The 21,540-nt window shown below is 38.2% G+C and overlaps 1 protein-coding gene across 4 annotated transcripts in view; it reads right to left on the reverse strand.

Moving 5' to 3' along the window:
* zc3h3 (zinc finger CCCH-type containing 3) overlaps positions 1-21,540 on the reverse strand; it is a 73,056-nt gene that overhangs the window by 32,124 nt on the left and 19,392 nt on the right. For all 4 annotated transcript variants that reach the window (XM_048199957.1, XM_048199956.1, XM_048199958.1 and 1 more), the window contains one exon: positions 2,395-2,533. In XM_048199957.1, coding sequence (XP_048055914.1) covers positions 2,395-2,533 — 139 coding nt within the window. The remainder of the gene's footprint in view (positions 1-2,394; positions 2,534-21,540) is intronic.

The following is a 21,540-nucleotide window of genomic DNA, read 5'->3' on the forward strand; positions in this document are numbered from 1 at the left end:
CAAGAAAGAAGCATCAATGGACTGCACACAAAATTGCAAAAATTGGTAACACTTTACATTACAGTGTCCATGCTGCATATTATTAAATATTTTAATTGTTGACGAATACTATTTTAGATTTTAGTATATAGTACACATATAAAAATTGTATAGTATTTTGAAAATGCTGTGACTGGTCACAATTTTCTGGTCAGTGGCTTTTCACCATTTTTAACCACCTTTTTTTAGAGAGAGACTACATTGAAACATTTGTACTTTTGAAAATGAATTTTTGCAGGAGTATTTAAGCGAACTGCAAAAGTACAAATGTTCATATGTAGTCTTTCAATAAATATGCGGGCATAAAATCTACTTATCTACTTACTATATTCTACACAAAGTTTTTTAGTAGCTGTTCCACAAAGCAATTAGGTTACACTTTCAGTATGATATTCATTAGGTTCTTACTCAGGAAGTGTAATGTAAAGCGTTTTCTCACACAAATGAATTACAAATTAATCTGAAATGAGCTAGAAACTCAGTTACACCAACAAAAAACATTTCGAAATCCAAAATGTACAGAAACAGTGTTGAAGACTTGTGCGCACAAGCCACTGAGGACAAAATGTCAGCAAATTTTCAATAACGAGCTCAGATAGAGAGTCTGACCTGCAGACCTGTTAATCATCTATTTGAAGAGCAGCTGTTAGACGTCTGAGACCAGTAGTTTTACTAAATCAGGCATAGCAGGATAGTCCTTAGCAGGATTATTGCCATTTAAAATTCAATAAACAAGTTTAAGTAAAAAAAAAGAAGAAAAAAAAAAGATCATGCTTTATCTCTGAGCATTCACGTTCAACCTAAACGAGTGCAAAAACACATAAGATACTTATCCTCAAGAAACTATTATAAGCTTGTACGATATGAGCAGGGATCACTACATTACTAGCTTTAAAACCCATGGACATAAACAGATCAGCTCCTCTAACTTCCTCTCTCTTCATTAACACAAAGTTACGGCTGCTTAAGCAGCCAATCAGATATTCAGAGTGATATCATGCACTGATACTGCTTGAAAGGACCAGAAAGAGAGATTTTGGTAAGCGCTTTCCACTCAAGGCAGTGTAAAGCAATCCTCACTAAGGCAGAACAGACCAGAAAGACAGTAAAAGAGAGCAAGAGAGATAAAAGAGAAGGTTATTTTGTTTAATGTGGCACCGTTCTTAACATATAACACCTATAATCCACACTCTCTTTTTTTATACATGGCTAAGCCAGGGCCACACAGCAGGGGGATTTATGAAGATCATTTTAACTCTGTAGATAAGAGGGGGAATAAAAAATTTACACCCGTACGCATGAGTGCTTCATTTACACCCTTAAGTGAATAGGATTTCTCAGTGGCCTCCTATCAGACTAAAACTAATGCCATACAGACACAGCAGTGACCCCTCTTCCTTCTCTCTGTCTTTCTATAAAGCATTCACAATCTAGAAGCTTTCCAAGCTCTCTTAATTTTGCTTTAAAGGCTCGTACTCAGATTCTTTATATCCTTCAGCCATGTTAGACCCTTTTCACAATGGCAATGTTATTGCAAGGAAAAAGAGTAACAAACACATTCTATAATCAAACTGACCAAATTTTGAAAGACAAAAAATAAAAGCTGTTTGTCATTTGAATCGGAACCAGCACCACTGTATTGCATATCTAGGAGATGTAAACTGACAGGAAAAACTTTTGTTGGTCTGCCTTTCCATATCACTTATCGCTTCTTTTTCATTGTTTTTCTATGTAAAAATTTGCTAGATGGACCTCTTTGATCGTTGCACTTGTGTCTCATTCTAAAAGCGCTGGAATGTTAAAATGCTTCTTTTTTTTTTTCATTCCTCTGACCAGTGTCTCACATTTTTAAATGCAAAAAAGTTTTGGTGTAAATGGCCCCTTACACTTCAAAAAACAACTATTTCAAGGCGCCATTGGCCATTAAAAGCCTCTGTCTCAGTGACTAGCCACATGTATACATGAGCATCCCGTAGTACATCTTTATGGTGTAATATTATGGTTCCAGTAATAGATTACCATGACGAGCGGCACCTTCTCTCTGTCATTATCAGCGGTGATGAGGCAGTTAGTTATGGTTCTGTTGGCATTATTAAGGGCTAGGCGGTTATTTAATGTTTTATTAGGCACTGAGACACTGATAAAAACATTGAATGTCAACCGAGAGGTTTTAATCAGTCTGGTAATTGGTTGTGCCGGACTGAGATTGCGAGCGGGATGCGCGCACAAGTGCAAATGCACAATTTATGATAGAATAAAGCCACTGAAATGAGCCTTGTAGAAGAGGAGACAAACAGGAAGTGGATTAAGTGCTGGTCATTTCCACCTCCACCAGAAACGCACCCAATCACTTACCTGGCAGAATGTACTCTCTTGACCCTGTAGGAAAGAGCAGGGTTGTGATGGATTGTATGCGCTCTGCGTGTGTCGATCTTGTAGCGTGTTTTGATGACCCTATGTGATGCTGGGCTTCGCACTGACGAAGAGGTGGGGCCTGCAAAGAAACAGACAAATCATGGAAGGGAATTAATGGTTGACATGTCACTTTACTAATCAATAATGCTTAATCACCTAATGATGCCTGCATAAGCTATAACTGAGTCATTAGCCTGTGGTTTGCACAAACTCTAGATAGAGATAGATACTTTTTACATTTCTCACACACACACAAAACACAAAACATTATCACCAGATGCTTTAACACCTATATGTAGTATAAACATGTTTGGTATCTAGATAACTTGCATGTGAAAATACAATTAAGTGCAAGATGTGCAGCACCAATCGGCCATATACAGAACTGTTCAAGGTCTTAGACCACCATTAGATGTTGTTTTAGCAATGTTATAATTACAATATATTATTATTTCTCAGTCTGTTTATTAGAATATAATCAGAAAATACAGTATATGTGTATGCAGTATTCAAAATCAGAAAAAAAAAAAAGAAACTTCTATAGGCTAAAGTGGCAAGTATTTAGTAACCTCCCCTTAGATTTGAGCAATATTCTCTTAAACCTGGCTCTCTTAAACCTAAATGTAATGGAAAAGGATTGGAAAGTCAAGAAAACTTTCAAAATCTGATGAGAAGTTTCTATCTTCTATCTTCTATCTTCATCCATTTTGTGTACATATTTCCTGTATTTTCTTTGTGTATCGCGATAAAGACCAAAAAATAAATATGAATGGTAATTCAAACTAAAACAGCAAAGCTGGTGGTGGCATAAAATCATATTGAGAACACTATTGTAATTGAATGTTGTAAATAATTTGTGCTTTAGTTGCCAGTGTTTCAGTGTTGTTGTTGTTACGGGAAGAGCACATCCACAACGGGAATTCTGAGCATGGTCAGTTCACATGCGAATTCACATCCTTTTGTGCAGATGTAATATTATTTTATGTTGTATATATATCTAATTAATCTCATATCGGATGCGTTTGGTTAAGTTTATTAACCCGCTAGGCAAAGCGCTTCAGTTTACTGGTGTTTATTCACTCAGTTCCAGCTGAAATGAAATACCCGACATTATCGACTAAGATTGGGTTATTTAAGACAGACAGTTATATTCCATTTAGATGTTTCTTTTTCAAAAACATTGATATTAATAATAATAATCCAGCAGTGTTATTTTTTCTCGTCATATTTTTTCAACAGAAGGCCTATTAAAACAGTTTCTCATCATGGCTTCGAGCGCAGGGACAAGAAAATATAATGAGGCATATCTCGCCCCGGATTCACCAATACAATGGTGGGTAATGAAGAGAGAGCACAGTGTGTTGTGCCTCAAAATATTAGCTTCTGGAAATATCAAGCTGAACAAGCTAAGACGCCACTAAGAGACTTCACATCACAAACACAAGAGATGCCTGCTGAAGTTGATAAGTTGTAGTATTGCATTAATTACAATGTTTCAAATAAATCCTATAGAATTATGCAAGCAAGGTCATGTCTGAGAGTATCTGATGTGTGACAGTGTGGGTGCATATAGGTTGGGGGCTTTAAAATATTTTTCTTTACAAAAAGGGGGACCCAGCAGAAAAATTTGGGGTTAAGTATTACCAATTGTGATTTGATCACTGAAATTTCATGACAATGCCAGGTGTAAAGGGAGCCATTAATAGACATAAAAATACAGCACTTAACACAGACAGAGGTGCAGAGGGTGTCATCTAAACTGGCTCTGTGAGGTCTGCGAGTCTTCCTACTCTACGGGACACGCACATTTAGACGTACACCCACTGCCTCACACAAACTCTTCCTCTGGCAGGTGCGCTCCTTAATAAGCTGCACATGGAAAAATGACTGAATAACAAAGGCTGAATTTTTATCAGCCTAATAAATCATATCCGTCTCTCTACCCCAACCCTTTCTTTCCCTCTCCCTCTAAGTCTTATTCCTTATATCATTTCACAGATCCATCAGAGAGGCGGAGGAAAGGATGTGCGGGAGAGAATAAGTGTGGCTTTTATTTATTTCTTTCTGTATTCATTTATCCATCATGTTGCTTTATGAGTGGCTGGGCTGAAGTGACATGCAAGCATGCGAGCTGAGTAAAAGATGGACTCGGCATGGCAGCTTTCGCTCGTTGCCGCTGTACACCAGAGGTAAAAACCCCAAAGATTTATTCCCAGCAGGTACAATTTAGCATGTTAGACAAGCCAACGGGAGAATGGAATTACTTAAAGATCTTAAGAAAATCAGAGAGGGTTAGTGGAGGAAAAAGACAAAGCAGAAAGGCTTTGGCTGTAACTTTTTAATAAACCAACTGTCTACAAAAAGGTTGTATTTGTTCGCAGATGGTATTTACTTTAAAACTAATTACAGGGAACGCTGATTTAGCAAGAGTTACATTACAACAAAACATTCATTCTCAGTTGTGCTCCTTATAAGTGTCTCAGAATAAGTACACTTGACTGAAGGAAGTAATGAGGGAGGAAATGCATGAAGGAAGGAAGGAAGGAAGGAAGGAAGGAAGGAAAGACATAAATGGAATGAATGAATGAAGGGAAAAGAAGGTAGGAAAAAGAAAGCAGGAAGAAAGAAAGAAATTAAAAGAAAGAAAGACAGGGTGGAAACAAGGAAAGTAAGGATGAAAGGGAAGGAAAAAAGTGAATATAAATTATGGCAAAAGCAAAAAGTAAACAAAAGCATATACAAACATATTGTTTTTGATAATATTCCTTTCCCTGGTTATTTGAGCAGTTACTCTTCCTGTGTGCTTTTAATGGCCATTCCATAATGTTACAATAGAAACTCACATTTCCTGTACCAATAGAAAACCTTCCTCCTATTTTTCCCTGTCTTCTACTCCAGGGTGCCCCTCTCCATTTATCACTGGACCCATACACGCACACACACTTCAGTATCAGCCGGGGAATTCATCTTCGACAAACATTTACCAATGATCAAATCTCTGCACAATATGGCCTAGAAAGAAAGAACAGCCGAGGGATGTGTACGACTGTACAACTGTGTGTAATATGGAGGACCCTTTATGAGTGTTTATGTGCGCTTTATATGATGGAGTGTTTGAGCTGTGGAGTATATGACCAGACTGCATAAGTGAGGGAGCAAACACACTTGTGTGTGGGCCTCTGTCAAGGGGTCGTGTAAGTGAGGCTGCGAGATTAGTTGTCTGGCTCAAAGTCACTTTTTCACACACCTCTCATCTGTACCACCGATGTCGGACCTGCCTGTGTCCCAGCGGATGACAAATACAGCTTGTCAGAGAGCTTGTGTCTTACATAGCCAGCCGTATACTACGCACTTCACTGTATTGTTCCACCTTACCTATTGTTTAATGATAGCGCCGCAGAATTGATGCCGCCCATGTCTTTGTGCGCGTGTGTGCGGCCAGTTTAGTGTAGAACTGCACGCTAGGTACCAAAGCTGAGGCTATGGTCCCTGTCAGGACACTTTATTGATGTGTGTGCTCGCAAGTGTGTGTATATGTGTGTGGTAAAGGCCTGTCAGTGGCCTATTAGAGGGAAGATTGAGATTCCACTCGGCACAGACTCACTCAACCAACACAACCTGCTGGGCTTTACAATCAGGCCTGGGGACTCATCCATCGCCTGCTGACACACCAGCCCCGCACCCGCGGCTCCTCAGACGGCCGATTATTTACTCAACTCACTTCGGCTTCAGCGCTGCGAGCTCACACCTTTATCTATCCCTCTCTGTCACATGCACAGACTCATTTTTCTGACAGGTTCCCATGTTATTTCTCTGTCTACTCTCTGGACTTTATGTTGGGCTGCTTGGTATAACTGGGTGGTGATGTTAATGTTAACACGAAAAGCACATCTGCATACAGCCAATAAGAGGTCTTGGAGATTACATGGTTCTCATCAATTTAAAGGTGGCCATCTAGTCTAGTTCAGCTTTCCCTGATGTGGGAAAGATGGAAGGCAAAGTAAGGTAGGTAGACAGGTAAGAAGGAAGGAAAGAATGGAAGAAATTTAAAGGTGCCCTAGAATTAAAAATTGAATTTATCTTGGCATAGTTAAATAACAAGAGTTCAGTACATGGAAATGACATACAGTGAGTCTCAAACACCATTGTTTCCTCCTTCTTATATAAATCTCATTTGTTTAAGGGTGCTTTCACATTAACACTTTTGGTGCGTACCCGGGTTCGATTGACGCCAGAGTTCGGTACGTTTGGATGATGTGAACACTGTCTTCTGAACTCGTGTGCGCACCCGCGAACCGTACCCGAGTCCGCTTAAAAAGGGTGGTCTGGGGTGCGGTTCAAGTGAACTCCGGTACGGTTCGATTCTGATATGAATGCAAACGTACCAAATTGCGGAAGTGAACCGCTATTAATGCTGTATTATTTGAAAAAAATTTATGTTTGTGTGTGTGTTTCACTCACTTTCCTGACAAGCGTGATTGACGTGCTGCAAACTGCGTAGCTTTTCTCATTTCTGCTTGCCTTCAGTATTCTACATTCGCGGCAGATAGATGCAAGAGCCGTTATGAACAAAACCAACGGTTCAAAAACAAAAATATAAAAGTGCGGAGAAAGTGAGAAAGTGCTTCTCCTGCGCCATCGTTACTAAGCAAAGTAGTAAACAGCTGCTGGTTTGATGACGCAAACGAACCGCGGGTCGAACCCAAATAATATAATGTGAACACAGTCCAGTGGGGGCAGGGGAGGGGGGAGCAATGGAACTCGGGTTCGGTCCAGGCAATCGAACCAAGTGTGAAAGCACCCTAAAAGACCTCCGAAGAACAGGCCAATCTCAACATAACACCGACTGTTACGTAACAGTTGGGATCATTAATATGCACGCCCCCAATATTTGCATATGCCAGCTCATCTTCAAGGCATTACACAAGGGCAGGACATCTGGATGTGCACAGCTGAATCATCAGACTAGGTAAGCAAGCAAGAACAATAGCGAAAAATGGCAGATGGAGCAATAATAACTGACATGATCCATGATATCATGATATTTTTAGTGATATTTGTAAATTGTCTTTCTAAATGTTTCGTTAGCATGTTGCTAATGTACTGTTAAATGTGGTTAATTTTACCATCGATTCTTACTGTATTCACAGAGACAAGAGCCGTTGTTATTTTCATTATTAAACACTTGCAGTCTGTATAATTCATTCTGTATAACTTCATTCTTTATAAATCTCTCCAACAGTGGGTAATGTTAGCTTTAGCCACGGAGTATCAAATGTAAACATCCAAATAAATACCATACTTACACGATTAGACATGCTGCATTACGAACACTTTGTAAAGATCCATTTTGAGGGTTATATTAGCTGTGTGAACTTTGTTTATGCTGTTTAAGGCAAGTGCAAGCTCTGGGGGAGGGGAGCACGAGAATTTAAAGGGGCCGCAGCCTGAATCGGCACATATTTAATGATGCCCCCAAATAGGCAGTTAAAAAAAAATTAATAAAAAAAAAATCTATGGGGTATTTTGAGCTGAAACTTCACAGACACATTCAGGGGACACCTTAGACTTATATTACATCTTTTGAAAACACGTTCTGTGGCACCTTTAAGATACAGTAGATAGATTGGTTTACCATACTTGCCCTTACTCGAAATTTGTCAGTATTGAGAATCGAACCAGCAACCTTTGGGTTACCAGTCTGACTCTCTAACCATTAGGCCTGCCCCCAAATGCAATTAAAGAAATGAAATGAAGGAAGGAAGAACATTAAAGGAATGAATGAAGAAAGATAAAGATAAATAAGAAAATGAAGGAAGGAAGGAAGGAAGGAAGGAAGGAAGGAAAAGTAGTTAGAAACAAAAAGGAAAGGAATAGTCAAAGTTGTTCTCTGGCTGACCCGAGTTCGAGTCCTGGCTTGTGGTCCTTTTCGATCCCGTCCCCTTCTCTTTCCCACTTCCAACTCTCTCTGTCCAAATAAATTTAAAAATGCCAAACATACATTTTTTAAAAAAAGACAGTAAGGGAAAAAGGTGGGAAAGGAAGGAAGACTGGAAGAGAAGGAAATGCAGACATTCAAGCTGCACTCCTTGTCCTAACATGCTCTCTGGAACTGAAATGGAGATACACAGTGCGACAACTGCTATAGTATTTATTTCACACTTTATGGAATGTTCCCTGCACTACTCATCAAATGTTATGACAGGGGAGCAGTGACACCCTGCATCCTCTTAGGGATTATCAAGCCGTGTCATCTCATGTTCTCTGATCCCGTCTCCAAATTTGACAACTAATTCCGTTTAACAGCAGTCCGATTCTTTACCATTCCATCTCTGTCACATCATTAATCTCATTATTGACAGCGAGAGATATCCCTCCTGCTTCTGCAGCAATCCCCCAGGGTCTCATCCTCTGATTCCCGGTGGGACGGCACAGCTGCCATTAAATGCTTCTCCGGTAAACCAGCAACACTTAACACTGCTATCAAACTAGTGTTAAGGCAGTGCAGAATCTTGTAGGACAAAACAAGTGTAGCCAAAATGGAGTGTGGCATAGCTCCGGAATGCTCTCTTGCCAGGGACTTTATCAAAGGGAATTGTGAGTTGTTGATCACTGCATGTAAGGATGATTTAGGAGTGGATGACATACAAGTAGACACGATTAACTGATAGAAATTTGTCAACCGATAGAGATTTTGGACTATCGTCTCTTTTGCAGTTGCGCTTATGTGACGTTGCTGTGCAGTGTGTTCATGAAAGCTCATCGTTTGCATGTGGTTTTTAAGCAAGGAAAACTGAAACACAATAAGAAAAGAGAATTCATTTCGCTATATGCATGAGCTGTCTGAGAGAAGCATGTACATGCTGCTGCTCATAGTGCATGTGAGTACTGAACTAAGTTCTTTTTGCCACCTAATACTTATGTTTGCTAGTATCCTTGTAAACGGTCATTTATGTCTTAAGTGAACGTAAACAGTTGAGAAAGAAAAAGCATGTGTAACAGTATATTGGATCCATGCATTCAGTCTTAAAGTGACAGCAGCCTCATAAACTGGCTGTCATCTGGGTCATTAATGTTAATCAAACAACGATAAAGAGGTCTATTTCTTTGTACTATTGTAGTTTGTTGTCCCAATGTTTGTAATTAGTTTCTTTGTTTAGTTTAGTATGTTTTTTTGTGAATTGAAATGGGTGACACAAATTATGAAATTTCTTTGGTATCAAACATGTTGAAGATATAAAAACCTTATTTAAAGCAAAAATAACTATATTGTGATATACAATGCTATTGTGAAATAAAGTTACTAATGTTGTGATATAAGATTTTGGTCATATTGCCCCTAGTCTGATTGTACTCTGCATGCCTTTCTTCCAAGCAATACTGTCAATGATTCTAAGAGCCTGTGTTATGGGACAGCTGTTTAACAGGCATTCCTAAAACCATATGTGAAGGCAGTGCAATCGTATTATATTTGGCAACAAACACAAGGCCAAATGGAGAGAAGGGGATGAAGTTAAACTCCCCAGTTCGAGGTATAATACTGGGTTAATAATAGAATTAAGTTGAAAGCAGCCATTTGTAACTTGATTGTGCAAGGCTTCCAGTGTCATTCGTCAACACAGGCCACTGATCTCCACATACAGTGGGTCTCATTCACTAACCATGGGTACACACAAATTTGTGCATGAAATCTGTGTACAAACATTTTCATAAACAAATCATGTATCAATAACAATTGTACTAAAATTTATTATAAAAAAAATGTAGCAACAACTGAAACCACATAGAAGCAAAAAAACAAACAAAAAACAAATCACAAACTCTGGGTGGCTTTATAAGCATGTCAAAAAATAAATTTTATTAACACGTATTTCCTCATATGCAATAAAAGAGTAAAAGTTCTGGGAAAAAAAATGCATGTGCAGCTACAGCTGGCTAATTAGAGGTTTGTAATCTGGGTCTGTATAAAAGGTGCTTATTGTGTTTGAAATTCAGGATGGCACTCTTGGCATTGCTTGAGGATCTTGATCTTTTAAAATGTATTTTTTAAATGAATACTTTGTTGACAAAGTTAGTATTGTGGCTTTATGTATGGTCAGACACTTGCATGTGTCTATTATTAGCATTTTACCAAAATCAAGCTTAAATGGAATTACAGGTGTTTCAGCAGCGAATGTCGGAGATTTGTGTGTTGTCAGTCATTAATGGCTGCATCTGAGGCAGTAAGTGCATCACTTTTTTAAGTTTTTATGAACTTACAGGTAACAAAACACAACAAATGTGTTTGTTGGCATTTGTCTGTGTGGTGTGAATTGGTCTTAATATATTTGGCCAAAAGATTGTGTTATAAAAGATGAAGTGTTACGCACAGGCTGTATTGGTTATGACAGCAAATACCAGACTAAGACACTCTTCTCCGTTCCTCAAATCCATAAAACAATAGCCTTTACACACATCATATTTGTATATCCTAGGTGTATATGACTTTCTTCTTTCAGACAAATACAATCGGAGTTATATTAAAGCTGCTGTCCATAACTTTTTTTGTGTTCAAATTTACAAAAATTATATAATGAGAATTTACAACATGAATCCATTTTCCAAACCGTGTTTTTGTCTTTCCCTGAATCATTATTGTACACTTATAATAAGTGTTTATATTCTGACTATTTCAGACCGGACTGGTAGGACCCGCCACAGAGTATCACAGTGATCACAACTGAGTGACTCGCCATAGACATACAATGTTCTTCTGCAAGTGCAGTTCTGTTTATTAACCGCTAGAGGGCCAAAAATCGTGGACTGCAGCTTTAATAATCACCCTGATGCTCCCAAGCTTTATAATGGCAGTGCATGGAAACCACCTGTTTGAAGCTCAAAAAAGTGCATCCATCCATCAAAAGCGTACACCAAACGGGGAGTTAATAAAGGGCTTCTGAATTGAAGCAATGCGTTTGTGTAAGAAAAATAACCATATTTAACATGTTATAAAGTAATATAACTAACTTCCGCCAGGCAGAAGCTTGTTATTTTACTTTATAACATGTTAAATAAGGATATATTTCTTTCACAAATGCATTGCCTAACTTCAGAAGGCCTTTATTAACCCCCCAGAGCCGTGTGGAGTAAGTTTATGATGGATGAATGCACTTTTTTTTTTTTCGAGCTTCAAACTAGTGGTTTCCGTGCACTGCCATTATAAAGCTTTGGAGCATCAGGGTGATTATTAATATAACTCCGATTGTATTTGTCTGAAAGAAGAAAGTCATATAATTTTCATTTTAAAGTTAACTAATCCTTTAATAGGTAATCATGGTGTGACAAGTGACCTTAGGTGTGCTAAATTGGCAAAAAAAACATATAAAAGTAAAAGTAGTGTCCCTAAATGTGGTATGCAAGCAGACAAGGCTGCGTAATATGGTGACATTTGCTCCCTTAAGACGGGTGTGAGGAATTAGAGGAAGAATCAGAACACGACAGGGGGGAGGCCATTGCACCCTGACCCAAAATACCAAGATGCCTCTTTTCAATCCTGGCACAAACCACAGAGCTCATCTGTATGTACGTGTATGTGGCTTTTAGGTAAACTGTGCCAACAAAGATCTTTGCCCACCTCTGAGAGCTGTTGTTCAGCCAAGTGTTTATCCATGTGTAATGGACGGGATGTGACCTTGGGAAGTTTTAAAGTGCAGAAACATAAGAAGAGCCCTCTGAGGCTCAAAGGATCCTCTAATGCAGACACGCACATAGCGAGATGGGCAGCAAGACTGTTGATGTACTATGTAGAGACAGAGTACAAGAAGAACCACCTCACCATGAACCATGGACCAGTGGACAGCTCCATGGTGCCATACCAGTCAAAATCAGGAGAGGCTCAAGTGTCACCCACGAGGCCAGGCCTCATCAGTCATTAGTTTGATGCTATCGTCACAGAAACCAACACCACATTAAAACGCATAAATACTCACCCTGCTTCCAAATCAACTGATGACTTTACCCAAGATGGCTGGGACTAATATGAGCAACACGATCTGCACTGAGCATCCCTGACTGCTTATAAAGCCAGAAATGGACAGTCGACAGTCGTAATTCACACGCCTGTTGCAATTTTACTGTGTGTTAACATTTAAATTACTTTTGGATTCTGTTAGAAGCCTTTCATAGCCCGTCAACACCATAGAGCACACATCATGGAAATGTTTCCATATTGCTAATGTTTACTCCCTTGGGATTCCAGCATTGCTCTCTCTCTACATGCATGATGCTGTGTGTCACTGCTGGTTAGAGACCGAACAGGAAAAACTTGAATGCGTAATGACACCGGCTTCCTTGTATACTGTACAGTTTTCATCTAGTTATAGCATTAAAGGTATAAATAAGAGATGAAAGGAAAGCATTATGACCTTGCCCTTAGCCTGAGAGTACTGCACTCCTATCAAAACAAAACTCTGCAATAAAGTTTGAAGGGATGATAATTTCTGATAACAATTATTGGGATTTCGCTTTTTGTTTAAGGGTCAGTGACAAATATGAATGTCTATGATACAGAAAAAAAAAAAAACACCTTTTAAAAACCTAGTTTAAAACACGTGCTCAGAATTGAATAGCACCCTTTTTATTCATGTTCTTTTGATGTTTTTTTTTTAAATTGTATAGCATTTTTAAGAAAAGTTTACTGTAACTATCAAGTAAAAAAGTGATGACACCTTGAACACATGAATGTAAACTATATGTAAGCAGTAAGGTATGAGAGGCTGTGCTGTATCGTGAACAAGTCACGGCTGAAAGATGTCGTTAGGCATGACGCAAATTGGAGTGCCTGCAACCCCTTTAGCCGTGACTTATTCACGATACAGCACTAGCCTCAAGTAGCCTACCTTAATGCTCTTATAAAATGGTAACCACACAATACAAATATTAAAGGCAAAAAAAATATATGTATTAATGCAACTATGACGTATAATCACTAAAAGCCTTCCTTCCGCCAGAAAAAATAGTCCCTGACCATGAACAGCAACAGAAGTTACATTATTACGCCATTAGATTGCGGCAAAGACTGTCTTTATGAGTGAGTCACTCAGTAGCAAAGACTTTTATATTGAAAAGACTGAATTGTTGTGAACACGGAACAAGATGCAACTCATAAATGCTTTGACTAGTGCTGTCAGTCACGGGAAAACCCCTTAACTGTTAAAAGGACAAGATACTGCAGACAACAGACATTTAAACAGATTTTTTATTATAAACATAGGACTGACCTGAAGGAAAATGCTAAATCTGAATGCAGGTAATAAACTAACTCACTCTATCTCTTTCTCACAATTCTTTTCTACATAATACAGTAAGCTTCAATGAACAATACGGAGATCAAACAGTTTACATTGCTAAGAGTGGTTACTAAGGGTGTTGTGTCGTGAACCGTTGAGTGAAGTGGTCATAGCCGTGTTTTATCGTGAATCAGAATCAAGGACAGGAACTAACAGTTTTATATATATATATATATAATCTCAGAAGTCATCAGAAGAGGTGAAACGCATCAGAAAAAATTAAGTGAAGTGACCACTCGTATAAACTGCATTTTAATATTTTTTGCATAAATTAATAGATCTGGACAAAAATAAAAGCAACATGTCATTGACCCATAACCTTATAAAAATTACATGGAGTCCCATGAGACTTACATTTCAAGGAAGTGCCTCAGGGCTTTTACTAAGGTCAGCAGAAACAAGTGTTTGTCAGTTAAGCAAAAGATTCAAAAAGTTACAAATATATGGCATGTGTCTATTGCACAGGGGTACTTATGAAGGTTAAGTGCCCTGGGACCCCGCACACAATAAAGCACTTGGGATTTGAAACACTGCCCATCACAGCTGAGAGCTGTTTATCTTTTGAGGGATTGAGGCATGTTTATAAAAACATGCAAGCACGAGTGTCTAAAGGAGAGACACTAAAATAGGGATAACAAATTTAGAAGACAGCAGGCTATACTACGTATCAACGGGTGTGATTATGCCATGTGCTGACAACAGATCTGCATATATTCACAGAATGAACACTGGTAATGTACATGTGTCCATTTATGTCGTGTACATGTCCTGTGTAGTGACAGAGCGAATAAACTTGACTGATGCATTCTGGGTTAAGTAAGTATGTCCACTGAGAGCAGAAGACGCTCTCACAAACTCTAACATACACTTCACCTGTCAGCCACATGTCCGCCACCAAGGGCACCTAAGAGTCTGGACAAAACCCTGGGTGCATTCTCCTTGCAGGGCATCGTTAATCACTGGGTTTGAATAAGTGTGTTGCTAAAAGGAGTTGGTGTTTGGCTGTCCATGCTCAATCAAGTCTGAGCATTTGACTGACTAAAAAACTTGGGTTCCACTCACTGAGTGAGACATTGAGCGTGACCGAGCAGTCACTAACCCTGCACATGTGAGTGTCGATGGCTCCCTGAGTGACTTATGGAGGTTGTGAAAGTGTCATTGTGGTAAACACTCTCCTAGTAGGATGGGGAAGAAGCTTGAGATGGTCATGTTGAGGGCTGTGTTTCAACTAAGGAGGATCGTAAATTATGGCCACTGGACCGAGTGAGACCTGTAATGATGCCTGTTCATTTTTGGAGATCAGATTATTATTCACTCCGTGTTGTACCAAATTTGAAAATCAACTACATCAAACATCAATGGTTCTCAAAATCACTGATACTCACTGCAACATGTCTTGAGCTACCACCATAGCTACAACAGAGGAAAAGATTACAACTTTTGGTCTGTCCTCACACAAAGCTATCATATTGTTTCAGAATAGGGCTGCAACTAACAATTATTTTGGTGATCGATTCATCTGTCTATAAAGGGTTAGTTCACCCAAAAATTAATTAATTACTCATTAACTAAGATTAACATTAAATAAGTCATCAATTACTAACTCTCATGTTGTTTCAAACCTGTAAGACCTTCATTCATTTTCAGAACACAAATTAAGATATGTTTGATGAAATCCGAGAGTTTTTTTTTTTTATACCCTATAGAAAGCGATACTGAGTCAGCGTTGAACCCGGAAACACTGCACTGTGTCTACAACAGCGTAGGAGAATAAAAGGGAAGAGACGAAATTGTTGAATAAAGTCGTTATTTTTGTTTTGTTTTTGAGCACAAATAGTATTTTCGTCACATCATAACATTAAGGTTGAACCACTGTAGTCACGTTGACTATTTTAACAATGTCTTTACTACTTTTCTGGACCTTGAATGTGGTAATTACGTGGCTTTCTATGGTGGATAAAAAAAATAAATAAAAAAAATAAAAAACCTCTCGGATTTCATCAAAAATATCTTGATTTGTGTTCTGAAGATGAAGGTCTTATGGGTTCGAAAGGACATGGAGGTGAGTACTTAAGGACAGAAATTTCATTTTTGGGTGAACCAACCGATTAATTAATTAATTAATTAATTAATTGTTTACTCTGATTAAAGAGACAGATTTTACAAATATATGTAGACTTTTATGAATTTATGTACACTACCTTTCAAGATCTCTTCAAATGCTCAGCAAGGCTGCACTGATCAAAAATACAATATTGTAAAATATTATTACAATATAAAATAATATTATTACTATTTATTTTAATTTTTTATACTTTTTAATTTAATACTGTATTTAATAATATTATTTTATTTTTATTATTATAATAATATTATTTTATTATTTTTATTTTTTGTCTTAATATATGTAAAAATGTAATTTATTCCAGTGATGGCAAAGCTGAATTTTCAGCAGCCACTACTGCCGTCTTCAGTGTCACATGATCCTTCAGAAATAATTTTAATATGTTGATTTGCTGCAAAGAAACACATTATTATTAATGTTGAAATCAGCGGTGTTGTTTATCTATAATAATTTATTATGATTATCATTTACCAACCTATTCTGTTTTGTACATTTGTAATACACTGACAACCACCAATAGCAAATGGTGATGAAAGTCACATGATGAATCAAAGCTCATCACATGCAGCTTTTCCACAAGCTGAGAAGGTAAACACTAGCTAATATATAAAGGTGCACAGTGTCATTCACACAAACACTAAACACCATCATGGCAACACACATGACATTAAAAATGCAATAAACATTGATTTAACAACATTGGGTGTAACATAAATCCTAATGTACATAATACATATTAGGAAAAAAATAAATAATAAAAAAGAAAAACTAAGAAGAGATATGTTTGTTTTTTTTTTTTTTTAAAGCTGCTGTCCGCAGTTTTTCCTCTTTGTCGCCATCTCTGTTTGAAACATGCAATCGCAGTCATATGCGGAACAGTTATCTGTACGTGCGTTGTGCTTCGGCACAGCTCGTCAGCGCAGATGAGTCTAATGTTTGCTGTCAGTCACCGCACCGGTGTGGATACTGTACTTCAGAATCAGACTCTACGTCTTGAAAGTATGACCAATATAAGAATTTTCACTGGAAAATATCATCTGAACAAGTAAGTAACATTTCTGCCACTTTTGTTTTGACCAACTGAGGAAAAAAGCATTAGGCCTACAATAAGTCACGCTGCCAATGATGATTAAATCTAACGATCGCTTAGCTCTGATCACACCAAACCGTGCAAATTATTATTACTGTTATATTGTTCTCAAATTGTTAATGTTAACAACATCAGCACTGCGTGACTGTGTATTTAGTGTGTATTAGCGTTACCTGTAGATTTCAATTTCTGTAGCCACTCAACAGTCCGAAGTCTTTTGCTTTTTGACTACGGGTGAATCTCCAGTTGTCACTGATGATTGTCATTTGGACCTTTCTGGATTACAATCAGCCATCAAAATGATAAGTTTAACTATTTCAGCTGCTGTGAGAAAAGGCTATAAACGTGCCGCTACCGGCAGCTTCCTCACATGATTTAACTGAGCCTCTCGACGGGACTCCTTTCTGTTTACAGACGTGACGTAATGACGCACAGAGGAACTGCTGCATGCTTGAATTTCCCGCGGAAATCCGCCAGTTCGCTCTTACTATAAAACATTATTACAAGCTAACCGTCGTGAATCGAGACAAGATAATTAGATAGTTTTGAACACTGGGTGGTTATGTACTTGTTCAAAAGTTGATTTTGGTTCATTTTTAACCAAAAAAAGTTGCGGACTGCAGCTTTAACAAAAAAATACATCAAATGTGAAGACACACAGGGAATTCTGTGAATGTCAATCTACATATTTTTCACTGTGAATAATACAATGACTTGTTCTTTTTCACTTCTAAAAACGTATTCACCAGATATATTATGGAAACTACTATAGCAAAAAAAAAAAAAAAAAAAACCTACCGTAGCATTTTTACAGTCTTTTACCATTAAAAATTATCCTTCAATTTCCCCATCAGAATACACAAAAGGTGAAGAAACTAAATCATCAAGCAGCTAAATCCACATTCAGCTCACCAAAGGTTCACAGGGGAAAGGTCAGTGGTAGACTGCCAGGTTCGGTTAGTGCAAAGACCTGTCTTTACACCTAGACCTTTGAGTGTCAAGCAGGTGTTAAGAAGACAGAAAGTACTTGACGTTGTAGTGTCCCTCTCGTCTCAAGTCCCTTCACATCTCTTCATCAATTCACACTCCTCCTTCCGCTCTAACTGGCATCGATGCCAGCAGCTGCTGTAAGCTTTAATTGGTCCCTCTGGGTAAGGCTGGCACGAAGGGGAACTGGCATCTGTTCAGAGTGGGCAGAGAGAAGGGCACCTAACCGCTGGAGCAGCTGCCCTCAATGTCACCAGGACATCAGCAAGGGCACTGAAAAAGGATAAGCCACTGACCTTCAGTTTATCCACATGGCTAACCTCAGACGTGTCATTCGGGAGGACTTACTACCAGATCTCTAACCAGAATTCCCACCAGGCATGGGATCTGTGCCAAGCAATGACAAAATCTACAACCTTTTCATAATAGCAAAGGCAAAAGGAAAGGGAGGGAGCAAGATAGCTTACAACGGTGATGGGACACTGTCACTCTAAGAGGCTTCACCTCAAACTTTGGTCATTAATATCCACAAACTCGTTAAGTGGAGAATGCCATGAAAGGGGATCTGGGACATGACAAGTGCCCTGGCAGGGAAGGGAGAGGGACAAATCAGTGGCTCTTAAAATAGGCCAGGTGGTATTCACTAACCCTAACCACAGAGCTGCATTAAGGAACACTATCGTGTTGACCATAAAAAGATCTTATTACATATCACACAATCAGTTCACAAGTGTCTTTAACTCTTTAACTCATATATCCCCTCCTACACTCATTCCTGCACAGTCCTGTTGTAAAAGAAGAGCATAAATTGTGTTTCTCTCAATGATTTCTTATAATCTGCTGGCAGTGCTCCATGTGAAAAGGCCATGACTTGTGCAACATTAGACTGGGTGATGGCTGCATGCCACAGGACTTATGATGAGACAGCCTGACTATATTTATTAAACAGCTCAAATATAATATTAATTAATGATTAACGCAAAACATTTAACCACTGAAGCCACTATATAGTGTTTAAGAGCGATTGACCACTACACACAATCAATATAACGCAGTCCACTGTCCCTAAAAAAACGTGATTCTTCCACCTCAGTGCTTCACACATGGGATCTGCTGTCACTTTTTAAATATACAGATGGTCCCAAAATTGTGAATAAATGCTTTAGTCTGCCTGACTATCAGTCTGTGTCAGGCAAAAATACAGCGTACAGCACTGATCAATGGTATACCATTTGCCAGCTTGATAGCAGAACCATGTAACACAGTATATTACTCTACATATACAATATACCTAGATTTAAGTAGTCTTTTACATTATATCTTTGAAGATTAATGTGATGGTGTCCCAATGCCAATCTAAAAGAAATAATAGAGGTTTACACACATTACACAGTTTTTGCTAAAGTTTGTTAATATGAAATGGTCAAAGAGTTAGTTTCCTTTGATTGAGAAATTGTATCGTTACATGTAGCTATATGCCATTATAGCCAAAGCCAGAATATAACCAGCCTTATTGTGCATCTGTTAAAGATTGATATTATTTTTAGAAATTAAGGAAGATCATATGTAATGAGTCATGTGTCTGAATTTGTTAGTAGCAGTAGCTCACAGACAGCATATTTGCAAAGCCTGACCAGATAAGTGACTATCACTAACCGGGATGGAACCAAGGTTGCTCTACAGCCACCCTGACAGGAGACAAACTAGCTATTTCCCACAGAGCAACTCACCGGGGACAACAGAAAATGAACTGGCCCTGATCAATACCATCCAGCTCCTCTCTCTCCCTATCTCTTTACTTTGGTGCTGCTCTCAGAGGAAACAAAAAACAAATGCACACATACTAAAACACACAACATGATATGCAAAATCACATATAATTATGTCACGCAAGAGCTACATAGAAAATAAGAAAGAAAAAAAAGACAGGTTTGTGTTTCTTATCTTTTAAACCACAAATGTTATGGAATTCCTTCTCATAATAAATTAAACAAGCACAATCTATAAAAACAATTGGTTTTTTACATTAAAGTTTACCCAAAAATGAGAATTATGTCATTATTTACCACTATTTACATGTATTTATTGTGAGGTTTCTTCAAATCTGTGGAGAATACAATGCCAGTTGGGTACAACATGAGAGTGAGTAAATGACAGATTTCTTTTTTTTTCTTCTAAATTTTAAAGGAATGCATATACATCGCTAAACTTTATTATGTGAGAGACACCAATATATATTTTAAAAGGTGACAAAGACTATCTTTAGGTCACAATCTCTAAATTCCCATGTGTGTATGTGTGCTTCATGTCTTTCTCTAATTACCGAGACTCTTTATTTGGATGGTGCATAAGTGTGTGGGATATGCGACTGCTGTCAACAGAGAGAAAACGCTGCAAGTGCACAGGTGTGGGAAAGACCCTTAACACCATTCTCAGCCAGAGATAGACACACTATTGCCATTCACACTACCACTCTGGGACATGTTTGTCCCATGTCTCAAGAATCAGTGTAAAGAAACTTGTTTATGAAAAAATTAATAAGTTACTTCGGAAGATAAATCTACTACAGGGTACAAAAGATGAAGCTTCAGTCTCTGAGTATATACAGCCCAAATCATCAAGTGGTTTAAATGACCAATGGGCTCTTGTAAAAGGGCTCCCTCTGCAGGTGATGATCAATAATGAACAAAAAAGATCTCTCATTCCTTAAACCTTAGCAAACAAAAATACTGTTTTTTTTTTTTTCACTAAGTATTAATAATGTTTGCCACAACTAAGCCTTGATTCAAAATATCTTAAATATTTGGTAATACTGGATATAATAGAACAATACAGTGTATTGTACAAATACAGTGTTTTCATGTAGAGAGAAAAGTGCCAGCTATAGTATGATAGGCTTAATTTTTAAAAGATGAGTAATGACATCAAAAAGAAGAAAATTAACACCTAAAACAAGGCTGAAAGTGCAGCATGGAGACAGTGAGCATAAAAAGAAATGGATAACTAACTAACTTTGGGACACTCAGGGAAATGAAAGAGGATCTGCAATTGTTTTGGCAGATTTCCCTGATCTAGTCTGTGCCGATGACGTCTGCATGGTGGGTGGTGAACTGATACAGGTGCAGAAATAGCAGCTGGAATCATGTCCTGAGACAGATGCAATGATTTTGCCAATGGGAATAAAACAAATAGATGAGCTACATTTGTCACAAAATCTGTTGCACACTTTAAAACGTGTTAAGAGAGATGGAGGCAATGGAGTCGAGAAATGATATATGTCCGACTTAAACCTCCACCCCACTGAACAGACAGGGAGTAAGGACTCTAATTCAAGGCAAAAAATGTACACAAACCCATACTGTAATATGCCCTTCCTGCTCAACTGGACTCAATTACTCTCTCAGTTCAGAGCAAAGCTTACTAATTGAATACGTTAAGCATTAATTATGTAGCCTGAGTGGGAGCCTATAAAACTATACCCAGCAGATCGATACTGCAGGACTGGAATTAGCAGTTATCTTAAAGTCCTTTAACAACAGTGCAGGTTGACAGACCAA

The sequence above is a fragment of the Megalobrama amblycephala genome, linkage group LG8 (assembly GCF_018812025.1).
Source record: "Megalobrama amblycephala isolate DHTTF-2021 linkage group LG8, ASM1881202v1, whole genome shotgun sequence".
NCBI lineage: Eukaryota > Metazoa > Chordata > Actinopteri > Cypriniformes > Xenocyprididae > Megalobrama > Megalobrama amblycephala.